Source organism: Tenebrio molitor, chromosome 8 (assembly GCF_963966145.1).
Source record: "Tenebrio molitor chromosome 8, icTenMoli1.1, whole genome shotgun sequence".
Classification (NCBI taxonomy): Eukaryota; Metazoa; Arthropoda; class Insecta; order Coleoptera; family Tenebrionidae; genus Tenebrio; species Tenebrio molitor.
Window position 1 is genome coordinate 14,883,079 of NC_091053.1, and position 10,621 is coordinate 14,893,699.

General features: G+C 38.4%; 3 protein-coding genes and 1 long non-coding RNA gene across 7 annotated transcripts; 3 read left to right on the top strand and 1 right to left on the bottom strand.

The window, feature by feature from the left end:
• The first annotated feature begins 3,198 nt into the window (after positions 1–3,198).
• Positions 3,199–6,790, top strand: LOC138137329 (uncharacterized). Its single transcript, XR_011161692.1, has 4 exons — positions 3,199–4,075; positions 4,125–4,759; positions 5,216–5,399; positions 6,523–6,790. It is a non-coding gene; the product is annotated as an uncharacterized lncRNA (long non-coding RNA).
• A 567-nt stretch (positions 6,791–7,357) lies between these two features.
• Positions 7,358–7,949, top strand: LOC138137326 (waprin-Rha1-like). The gene is made up of 2 exons (XM_069056666.1): positions 7,358–7,676; positions 7,726–7,949. The coding sequence occupies exons 1-2, from the start codon at positions 7,454–7,456 to the stop codon at positions 7,866–7,868; spliced, it is 366 nt and encodes a 121-aa protein (XP_068912767.1). The 5' UTR covers positions 7,358–7,453; the 3' UTR covers positions 7,869–7,949.
• A 39-nt stretch (positions 7,950–7,988) lies between these two features.
• On the top strand, positions 7,989–9,306 carry LOC138137324 (NKAP family protein CG6066). Of its 3 annotated transcripts, none has more exons than XM_069056662.1 (3): positions 7,989–8,119; positions 8,324–8,602; positions 8,649–9,306. In XM_069056662.1, exons 2-3 carry the CDS (start codon positions 8,325–8,327, stop codon positions 9,232–9,234), a joined length of 864 nt encoding a protein of 287 aa, XP_068912763.1. In that variant the 5' UTR covers positions 7,989–8,119; position 8,324; the 3' UTR covers positions 9,235–9,306. The 3 variants fall into 3 exon arrangements, with proteins under 3 accessions (XP_068912763.1, XP_068912762.1, XP_068912764.1); XM_069056663.1 differs by lacking the exon at positions 7,989–8,119 and adding an exon at positions 8,249–8,267; XM_069056661.1 differs by lacking the exon at positions 7,989–8,119 and having other exon boundaries at positions 8,202–8,602.
• Positions 9,222–10,526, bottom strand: LOC138137327 (thiosulfate sulfurtransferase/rhodanese-like domain-containing protein 3). Of its 2 annotated transcripts, XM_069056668.1 has the most exons (4): positions 10,387–10,526; positions 10,187–10,331; positions 9,415–9,577; positions 9,222–9,366 (listed from the first exon to the last, which is right to left on the bottom strand). In XM_069056668.1, exons 2-4 carry the CDS (start codon positions 10,314–10,316, stop codon positions 9,309–9,311), a joined length of 351 nt encoding a protein of 116 aa, XP_068912769.1. In that variant the 5' UTR covers positions 10,317–10,331; positions 10,387–10,526; the 3' UTR covers positions 9,222–9,308. The 2 variants fall into 2 exon arrangements, with proteins under 2 accessions (XP_068912769.1, XP_068912768.1); XM_069056667.1 differs by having other exon boundaries at positions 10,187–10,458.
• Between the last annotated feature and the right edge of the window lie 95 nt (positions 10,527–10,621).

Here is a 10,621-nt window from a genome sequence, read left to right on the forward strand (position 1 = left end):
ATAGATTAAAATGGAGGATAAAGCAAATAAATAAAATTAAAGTATTTTTTTTACTCCAGTATCCATCATACATACAACAAGACAATAACAAAAATATTTAGTTTTAATTTTTAATTTTATTTTATATTTTATTGATCCCTTCGAATTCCTCTAATGGGTTTCTGGTTCCACTTCCAAAAGTAGAAATAATCACGATTGCAAAAACAAAACAAAGTTTTCTACCGTCGCGTCGGCGTCATATGTTTCAAGTTCAAGCATTCTTTGCCCACATAATTCTAACATATCATCATAAGAAAAATAATTCTTTCCTACGAAAAATAAAAAAAACGAAAGTGGCGTATTCATAATTCGCGCTTCCGCAACAGTCTATAGTTGGCGCAGCGAACCAATGGACTAGTCACGAGGTGTTCACCTGATAGTTCGTAGCGACGTTATGAAAAGCATGATTTAAACTGCCTCGCCAAATTTGAGTTTTGTGCGGGGAATTTAAATCTTACTACTTTAAGAATGGATGGAAATTTCGGCTGTGCGCATTGGGCTGCACCATACCGATAGGGTATTCCAAATAAATTTGCCGGCTTGGCGTAAAACTTTTACAGCGGTGGTTAGCAGTGACAGGTCTCCAGCGCTTCTAAACCAGTTTTGAACTGTGATATTTGTCTCGAACCTCATAAATACTGGGCTGAGTAGGCCTTGAAAAAAGTAAACCGTTTAGAACAGTGTAAAGTTTGAATTTCCCGCAGTTTGATACGATGACGTTTGTTTATGTTTAATCGGAATATAATTAAAGATGTTTGTTATAACATAATTACATAAACATTTTTGTTTTATAATACAAAAATTTCCGATAATATTGCGGAATCTGGAAAAGTGCCCCGAATGCTTGCAGCGTTTCCACGTTGAATGGCAAGGGAAATCCTCTCGAAAAGGAATTTCTTTGATTTTGAATCGCCTGATTCCGCGATAAGTCGGTTTCCGATGACATTAATGAAATCGATGGCTTCTTTGCACCAAGGGCCTAAGGTTTCAAATGCTAAACCTTTAAACACATAGTTTGACGAAATGAAATATTCTTTTGGCTCTAAATTTTAGGTTAGCTGTCAACACGCTCCAATTAATCTACGCTTTAAAAAAGCACAACAATTGACGGTTTCCAACGCCTTCCCAGCCCAGGATTTCATTTGAACTCCCGATACTATGTATATTTAGTATGAAAGATACCCCTTAACCGAGCATCGTGGCCAAGCGCCTAGCGCGCCGCTTTGCACCCGAGAGATGCCAGGTTCTAACCCCGGTGTCTCCTGACCTGGTGTGGGTTTTTTCAGGGGGTTTCCCACAGCATCACATCTTGATATGAATACTGATCTCATATCACAGATAAGGCGAATGCTGGGTCGGTATTTACCCCTCAGTACCTACCACCTTCCTTCCACACCCATCTTCACCGTACCCTTCCCAAATCTTCCCGTCAGTGTGGTTGAAAAGGCTCTGGAAAGCCTTAGCAGCCCGCCTTCCCTCGGGGGGAATGAAAGATTGTATTTTTCTTCGATACCCCTCTTACTATCCCAGCACCCAGTAGAAGCTGGTTTAAAAGAAAAATCATCTTAATTTTTAATATTTTTTATTACATATTTACAGTTTCACATACTTAGGTATTACTTAGATTTATGCAACTAATTTTTATTCAGAATAAAAAATTCAGATATACAATTAAATTTATTTTCATGATAATAGAGAACATCCCATATCGTCATCCTCATCGTCATCATCTTCGCTTGAAAATTCTTCGTCGCTTTCGCTTGTGTTGCCTCCAATTATTAATTCTTGCACATCATCCACGAGAATCTCTCTTTCTAGATAATCGTCTTCAACTTTTTGGACATGCTTGGAGACAGCCTTCCATTCTTCTTCGCCGATTGTTTGGAATTTTTTCCGCTAATTTCCTCATGTCGGAGAACTTGAACGTCACGTTATGGCTTGCCACATAACTTTTAACCCCTTTTTCAATAGGGTTCAATTCGGGATGATACGGCGGTAAACGCAAAACTGAATGTCCGTGCTGAGCCATCACTCTATCAAGAATGTACTTCTTACGTATTGGTTTATGTACTTTAATCTTTTTGTACAACTCGAATCTTGTTTCCTTTTTTGCAAAAAGTATTCCACGTTGGTGCAACCATTTTCGCATATCTGCTTTTCTTGACCCAGAAGTGGGAACTCGATCAACTTCTACGTTGTGATAAGATGCATTATCGACCACGAGAACAGAATGTTCTTCTAGATTTGGGAGTAATTTTTCTTCGACCCACTTCATATAGTTTTTGTGGTTCATATCGTCGCGATAATCACCTGACTTGCTGGATTTGAACATGAGCAGTGCGTTGGGCACAAATCCTTTTTCCCCACTACAGTGCACCATTATTAAGCGTTGTCCTTTTCTCATTTGTGCCTTTATACAATTCAATTATCACTTCGATCGTAAGGACTGGTGTGTGAACTGTGGAGATATGATTCGTCGCTGTAAACAATGTTTCTTCCTTCTCCACGGTATTTTTTAATTTGCCGCAAAAAGTCCCTTCGTTTGGGGCTAATATCTGGCTTTCCCATCAAACTTGTCCTCTTGTCTTTTGTCATTTGCCAACAAAATCCCAGTTTTTTCACAATGCGTCAAAATGATGCCAATTTTCCCGTCAAACAGACCTCTTCTTGCTTCACAGCTTCGAAAACTGTTGCCATCGATGGTTCTCGTTTGAGAATTGTTGCAAAGTTGTAAATTACTTTACAAATTATTTCTTCCTCGAACTGGTCGATAGTATTTTTTGAAGCAGGTCTCGCAATGGTTTTCCTGAGGGAGGTAAATACGTTTCACAGTGTTGGAGGAAACCCCGGTTGCTTTTGCAAGCCGATGAAACGAGCTCCTTGGATCGACAACGAAATCGTTTGCACTTTGAAATTCTACAAAGAAAGAAAAATGTCTACGTAAATCTCACTTTGTGAAAAAAATTACTAATTATTCTTACCTGTTTGAGTAGAATTCCGAACAGGGTAATGCAACAACAGGAACTAAAGCTGGCAGATTTGACCACTACGAGCGGCTGGCTAGTGATAAGTAACAACGTTATCAGTATTTTTCATTTATCGTCTTCCGATTCCTCTAACGAGTTATTGTGGTGCGGGGTTGATATTTACAAAATATAGGCTTATGATAAAGTAACGCAAAACGCACAGTATTAATTTTTGAAATAAATGCAAAAACACGTCAAACAGTTTCGTAAATTCTGCGTCTTTTAACGTACATAGAAAAAAAATTGGGGCAAATTTGTCATAGCTATGACGTCATTAATATTTTTTCCAAATGGGAAACGATTCTGCTTTGCATTATTACAGTGCTATTCCTGGGACGGCGGTTCGGTTGGTCACACTAACTCATTCATATAGGAACCGTTCTGAAACCAAAACCATTTTTGATCTTCGTTCATCACATGATATGACATTTCAAGTCTTTTGTTTTCGACAGCCGTTCTTGACCATATATTTTGTTAAACATGTGATATACAGGGTGTATTAAAAATAGCGCATAATATTTATGTCACGCGAATCTACGTTGAATACCAAACAAAAAATTCTAATTCGAATTTGATCTTGGACGAATATTTTTAATACACCCTGTATAAATCTAAGACATAAAAAAACAAAGGGAAAGATTTATTTATTGTTTGAAACGTGTCTGATGGGACTTAAGCAAAGCTGTGACTTGTTTTTGTTGCTTTACTTGTTGCTTTAATCGTCATATTTACAAAAGGAGGTGATTAAGACAAGGATATAAAATAAGCAGGTACGTGGGGATTTGTAAATATCTTTCACTGTGAGATACACAAATGAGATTTTTGGTACTTTTGATTCTTGTAGGACTAGTTTGGGCGCAAAAACCTGGACTATGTCCTCCACCAGTGGGTGTTGGTATTTGTGCCATCACTTGTCTTTCAGATTTGCAGTGTCTTGGTATTCGGAAGTGCTGTCGAAATGCTTGTGGAGGGACTTCTTGCATGCATCCCATTTAAGTGCAAAAATTTCGGTAAGATCGTGATCAAGATACCAAAAAAAAATTTACTGAAATTTTTTAGAGCCAAACAACAAACCCTAAGAATATGGATGACAAGATCGTATTTGACACTTCTGTGTAATTTCAATTCACTTGTTTAGATATTTCAAAATTGTAATTTTTACATTCTACTAAAAAAACTTTATCGCTGGGAATTTCCAGATTAACTAATTTGTGTAGACAATCGTTTTTATTGAAACTTATTAAAGAAGGATTTTGTCATCAAGAGAAGAAAAACGTGACAGTTTTGATTTGAGGTAAAAAATTAGAAACTAGAAGAAAAATATTGAAAAAGATACAGCAGAAAAAAAACAATCGTCTTCTAGAGCAGCTCTCTTTTCAACGGAAGTTAAAACATCAGTACCAATTTTTTGCTGTGCAACTTCTGTTTTGTAAACCCACTGATTCCAAGGAGGTTCACTTCTCGTTAAAAAACGGAAATCTCCAAAACACCTTTTTGAGTGTTATTTCGTATTAGAAAAGTTGAAACATAAAAACTTTGGCAGTAGGTGACGCCCTTAAAAATTTTGGAGAAAGTACAGTGACAATCCTAGCGCCCTCTGTTAACTTAACACTTCATGGGGAAATACTGCCTAAGTGCCTAATCCCCATTTCCTCCGGTGGCGTCTTATGAGGAACTCTCCACTCTAACTAAAGGTACAGTCGCTTAGATTAGATCTAAGAACGATTTAAATGTTTAAATATTAAAAAACTCTGTACCAAGGTCACATACGTCACCCGGATATTACAAAATAAACCACGAAATAAAATGGTGGATGTATTTATAGAATACCAACAAATTCAAACGATCAAGCTTACCAACCTATTGTTCTCCTTTACTAAAATACTTTGGGATCAAGTTTTGATTTATTCTCAATTATTGTTTTCTCATTCATTAAACTCTTGACAATCGATCGTTAAAGCTAATTGAAAATACCCAGCTGTATTTTAGTTGTTTTATTTTATTGCGTTTTGGCTATTTGCACGTAACACCCAATCAAACAGTGTATCCCTAGCTATAGATTTTTTTGTTAAAGACACGCCGCCACACCACTTTGACAAAAATACTCTTGAAATGTCAACATTTTTCTTGTTTTTTTCTATTCTCGTTAGGGTGCTCGTGCAGAGTCGAATCGTGGTTCAGAAGGTTGGAGTGTGTCCTGTCACGGATACAAGGAGCAGGATGCCCTGCAACGTTGCATTTTGCAAGTCAGATTTTGAGTGTACCGGTTCCATGAAATGCTGCAGCTCGAGATGTGGAGGTGCGATTTGCAGTTTTCCTGCAGTCATAAGCAAGGTAAGGAGTTTGAAATAGAAAGATCTCGGGGTATAGTCTAGTCGCTGGGGAGGTTTAATCAGTTTGCTCTAGGAATGATAGAGATGTGGATAAAATGTTATAAACATTTGTACGTTACTATTTTATAAACAATTAAAATAGACTGAAGTGATAAAATGAAGAGAAAAAATAAAAATACTTTTTTAAAATTTTCATTTAATGTTTCGTTTAGAGAAATAAGTCAAAACATCATAAATAGTTATTTGTATCACAAGGCCAGAAACGGCACTTTAGCGAGTGCGAGTAAGGTTTGCGGGCCGAGGCGATAGCCGAGCAGTTTGTACAGTTGCGGCCGTTGAAAACTCAGACACTTTGACAACGCCAAACTTTTGGCTTTGTAAATGGTATTGAAAGTGACGTTTCCCAAAATGTCACTCAAACATTATCCACATTAATTTCTCTCGCAATGGTTCTTATACTCACACCGTCCCTCAGTCAAACACATTTTTGCAAATCAGATAATTGCGGCACTTCAAAAGTTACGCGCGATTCTGACCTAATATGTCAAATACTGACACTGACTTTATAATCCTTGATGAAAATCCTGTTTACGCTAATCAAATTTCGGAATTTATACAGAGTGTTTAAATCTTTCCTGTCTGAGATTTCAACGGCCGCAACTGTACGTTATTGTAAATAAAAAACATATTTTTAACAAACCATGCACAGAATTGACATTGACACTTGACAGAATTCTCGTAACACATGCCAACCGAAACCGATGACAAGTCAAAATCCCTACTTTTTGCTGGTTTAGGCCGGCAAGACATGTGTTTCTGGCGTAGAGGGGTTTCTGGACGATTTCGAGATCTACAAAACTACCAAATTACAAATATTACACTCTTGAGAATTTGTTTGTGGCAATTTGTTTATTTATAAAAGCGAGAAGTAAATGAGCGATTTTTTTAATGATTCATTGCCTAGTCAATAAAAATTAATATAAAACTGAGTCTTTGTTTTTCGTTTTATTATTAATTTTATAATTTACGATTTAAAGAAGGATTTAAATATTTTCTACAAAACTGTCAAATATCATTTCTCCGCCACACTTTGTATAGCAAGACTAATCTGAATTGTCTTTTAGATAGAAGTGCAATTTCACCCACTGCATGAATTCATACTTCCGTAATTTGCGAACTGAAGACAACGTAAGAAAAAATAGAAATATTTTAATAAACAACTGAAAAAAAACCCATTTGTTTCATTTTTTTCTGATACTTTACACGATTGTCCCAGATTTACCTTATTTTAAAAAACAAAAGCACAAGTCCCATAAAGAAATAAAATTTACTAAATTAGCTAAATTAGAATAATAGTAGTTTATTTAACGAGTTCGTGTGTAAATTGGGCTTTTTTGGCATGAGTGGACCTTTAAAACGCTCGTTTCACTCGCGTTTTAAACTGGTCTGAATACAAAGTTTTTTGTTCGACGAGCCCCTTAAAGGCTCAAAATCGCTTAAAATCTTTAAAATTAGCTTGACGTTTCGTTTTGACAAGTTGTCTAATTTATGAAAATCCATTCACACAGGAGAAAATTCTCAAATTTTGACAGTGTCGAAGAAAAAATAGACTTAGGCTGGAACTGCAAGATGACATCAGTTTAGGAGGCAACGAGAGTTAAATCACCACTTCGTTACATAAATTGTTACATAACATAAGAAGAATTTGTTTATTAGATAGTCAGGTTAATTGGCAGACATGAAAAAATTTTTTTTTCCATTTCGAAAAAATCTTGGTTATCCTTTTCACTCAACATGGTTTATACAAACTCCCATTGACGAATTTCTAACAAGATCGAAAGGTCGTAAACTGGCCAAGAAAATCGTTATTTGTTAACACCAAACCGCAAACTGACCACGTCCGCATAAAATTACGCGCTCAATTAATTAGGTACATACACAAATAAATCAAACATTGTCGTTTGTGGTTTCCGCTTCTTCGAATCGCACAACACCCAAAATCAACAATCCGAAGATTTTTCATTCATTAATTACCAAATCACCGAACAGTACGCAATGCTGACCAAATTCCTTTTGCTCGTGGCGATCTTCGCGCTCGTGGGGGCCCAACAGCTCCAGTTTAAACCCGGTGACTGTCCTCCTTTACCCGACGTGGGCGTCTGTGACATGACTTGTTTCGCCGACAACCACTGCTCGGGGTCCTTCAAGTGCTGCCGGACCGCCTGTGGGGGCACCTTCTGCACCAAACCCGTCACGATGAGACGCCCACAAAGCCAAGGTAATTCAAATAAAATTCATGAAATTGGTCGCGAAACAGTTTTTTCCAGCCAAAGCGGGCTTCTGCCCCCGTGCTCCGACGGGGCCCTGGGTGTGTTCCAGCAGGTGCGCCGTTGATTCGGACTGCAGGGGGACCAAGAAGTGCTGCAAGAATCGGTGTGGGGCCATGGCTTGTGCCAAACCCGAATTGTAACGCGCTCGTCGAGTCGAGCAACACTTTTTCTCGTTTTCTGTGACTTTGGACCTGAAAATAAATTAGCAAATTTATTTTAAATTGTATTTTTATTTCTCTCCTGTCATTTTCAAATTCTGCAATCAAAAGTTCGTGTCAAATGATTTCTGCAACTGAGCATGCGTCAAATATTTGCTTAAAAATATTCACATACGCATCTACGCAGCTTTATGCAATTCAGATTTACTTGTTTAGAAATCTATAGAGAATTGGTAATTGATTTTAATTTTACTGATGATATTAAGTAAATACTGAAACATTATGTTCTTGGTTTTTTCAAAACTGCGGGCGATTTGTATTTTGTCTTCTCTCTCATCCTTTTTGAGGTTATCTGTTGTTGTCAAAGCTTTATTTTCATTTGTGCGAAGTGAATATTTGAAAAAACTTTAGCGATTTCAAGGTTTGTTTTTCTGCAGAATGAACGTATCGAGACGGAGAAGAAGCCGTTCGCGGTCGAGATACGAGAGAAAGCATCGATCGCGATCTCGCTCCAGATCCAGAGACCGTAGCAGGCACAGGTCCAAATCCGGAGTGAGCAACTCGAACGGTTTCGGTAGATATGACAGCCACAAATACGACACCGGCAAGAAGAGACACGTCGAGGACGAGTTTATGGAGTCCCGACGTCAAGAGCGCGAGGTCCTGGGGATGAGGGAATGTCCAGAGATCTGGGGTAAATCGCCCCCACGAGAAGAGTAAGTTTGTTCTGACTGTTGTTTCTCAAAATAATGTAATGTTTAGGTCAGAGACTGAGGTAGAAGATGTGACGAATAATACGCACAAAGATAAGAAAAAGAAGAAAGACAAAAAGAAGAGTCACAAGAAGGAGAAGAAGCACAAGCACAAGAAGAAGAAAAAGAGGAAGAAGTCGTCGAGCGAGAGTGGCTCTGAAGAGGAGGAGTGGGTGGAGAAGTCCGCCGCTTCCAAAACTGAGGTCCATTCCGATAACGATGATGGCATGGTGGGCCCCGTGCAGAAGGCTCACGCCACCCTCACCCACAAAGAGATGGGCAAAGCACTGTTGCCGGGAGAGGGCGCAGCGATGGCGGCGTACGTCGCCGAGGGCAAACGCATCCCGCGCAGAGGTGAAATCGGCCTGACTTCTAACGAAATCGCGTCTTTTGAGTCTGTGGGGTATGTCATGTCGGGATCCAGGCACAGGAGGATGGAAGCGGTCAGAATAAGAAAGGAGAACCAAATTTATTCCGCTGACGAGAAGAGGGCGCTGGCGATGTTCAGCAAAGAGGAGAGACAGAAGAGGGAGAACCGCATCTTGGGGCAGTTCAGGGAGATGATTCATTCCAAACTGGCGGACAAGCAGAACTAATCATTTTAATCGTTTTAACTTGTTTCTACTCCAATGTAAATATGTTTGTAAATAAATGAATACTGAAGTGTTTTTCAATTCGTATTTGTTTCCTTGGCCCATCCGGCCCACCCTCCTGGGTAGTGCTTGGCGCTAGTGTCAATCAGTCAGTCAAATGTCATTTGGAAAAATTTGACTTACTTCATGTAGCCCAGTTTTTTGGCCGCGTTCAAGGCCATCTGACTCCTGCGACCCATGTGACAACTGAAGACCAACGCTGTATCCAGAGAAGGTTTGTCCCTCTTGTACAAGTTCTGAAAGTCTTCGTTGCTCGAGCTTTGAAGTGTCTGTTCCAGAGTGGCCACTACACAAATGTCAAAACTGAGCTAGACACAGTGTCAACTAGTGTTGGGCATAATCGATATATTTCCATAATCGAATTAATCGAAATAATCGCTTTGTATAATCGAATGATCATTCGGATTGTCCGATTATGAATGATTCGCATGCGCAGTTGCTTTGAATAACGAGTGATATTCGGATGGACGATTATGAATGATACCAAGGCGGTCCCATGATACGCAAATTTCAATTTTCACATCAAGTTCTTTTTTGGAATCTTAGTGAAGTAAACGAAACTAATCTCTGCTACCCTTACTAATGCGGGAAGAAATAAAATCACTAGATTAAAACAATGAGAACCAAATGACAGAACTACCGAATGAATATCTCGTTTCTAATAGAGTGGTCCTGGTCGTGTCGAGTCGTATCGAGTGATCATTCGTTTTACCATCCAGTTCTCGACTTCTCGAAACATTCTAACGAATTATTTTAACGAATGATAATCGAAGAGCATAATCGAATGATCGATTATTCGGCTATAATCGATATATTTCGATTATATCACTCATAATCGCCCAACACTAGTGTCAACTAAACCAACACAAGCCTTGTCCCAACTGTGTCAACTTACGCGGTATGTTGATGCTTCCAGGGATAGTTCCAGTTTTTTCCAGTTCTGACGGCTCTCTGACGTCGATCAATAAGACGTTCTTGTCATTTTTGAGACCTTTGACATATTCAACTGTCACTTCGTCGGACATGATGTTGGCGCAAATCTACAAAGAAATGATGTGCAACGATGTAAAAATCAAAACAAATTAGGACAAAAACTTGATGATAACGCTTATCTCTGTTTAAATTAGATTAATATAAACACTCGACTGTTGTCAGTGGATTACTGAAGTTTGTTCTGAAGAGTTGGCATTAATTATTTAAAGAAATGTCTAATAGCGTAATAATCAATAGTCATTATGGTATAAATGAGGTTATTTTTTATCTATTTTTATTGATTACTAGTAAGACAAGTAAATCCAAGTGAAATGATAGTCAAATGTCATTTTTTTGA

Excerpts from the sequence above, each read along its gene's own strand:
- LOC138137326 (XM_069056666.1), top strand. The coding sequence starts at position 7,454 with ATGCTGACCAAATTCCTTTTGCTCGTGGCGATCTTCGCGCTCGTGGGG. Across the intron at positions 7,677-7,725 it reads GAGACGCCCACAAAGCCAAG|CCAAAGCGGGCTTCTGCCCC; the intron begins GTAATTCAAATA and ends AGTTTTTTCCAG.
- LOC138137324 (XM_069056662.1), top strand. The coding sequence starts at position 8,325 with ATGAACGTATCGAGACGGAGAAGAAGCCGTTCGCGGTCGAGATACGAG. Across the intron at positions 8,603-8,648 it reads AAATCGCCCCCACGAGAAGA|GTCAGAGACTGAGGTAGAAG; the intron begins GTAAGTTTGTTC and ends TGTAATGTTTAG.
- LOC138137327 (XM_069056668.1), bottom strand. The coding sequence starts at position 10,316 with ATGTCCGACGAAGTGACAGTTGAATATGTCAAAGGTCTCAAAAATGAC. Across the intron at positions 9,578-10,186 it reads TGGAAGCATCAACATACCGC|TGGCCACTCTGGAACAGACA; the intron begins GTAAGTTGACAC and ends ACATTTGTGTAG. Across the intron at positions 9,367-9,414 it reads AAAAAACTGGGCTACATGAA|CGCCAAGCACTACCCAGGAG; the intron begins GTAAGTCAAATT and ends GATTGACACTAG.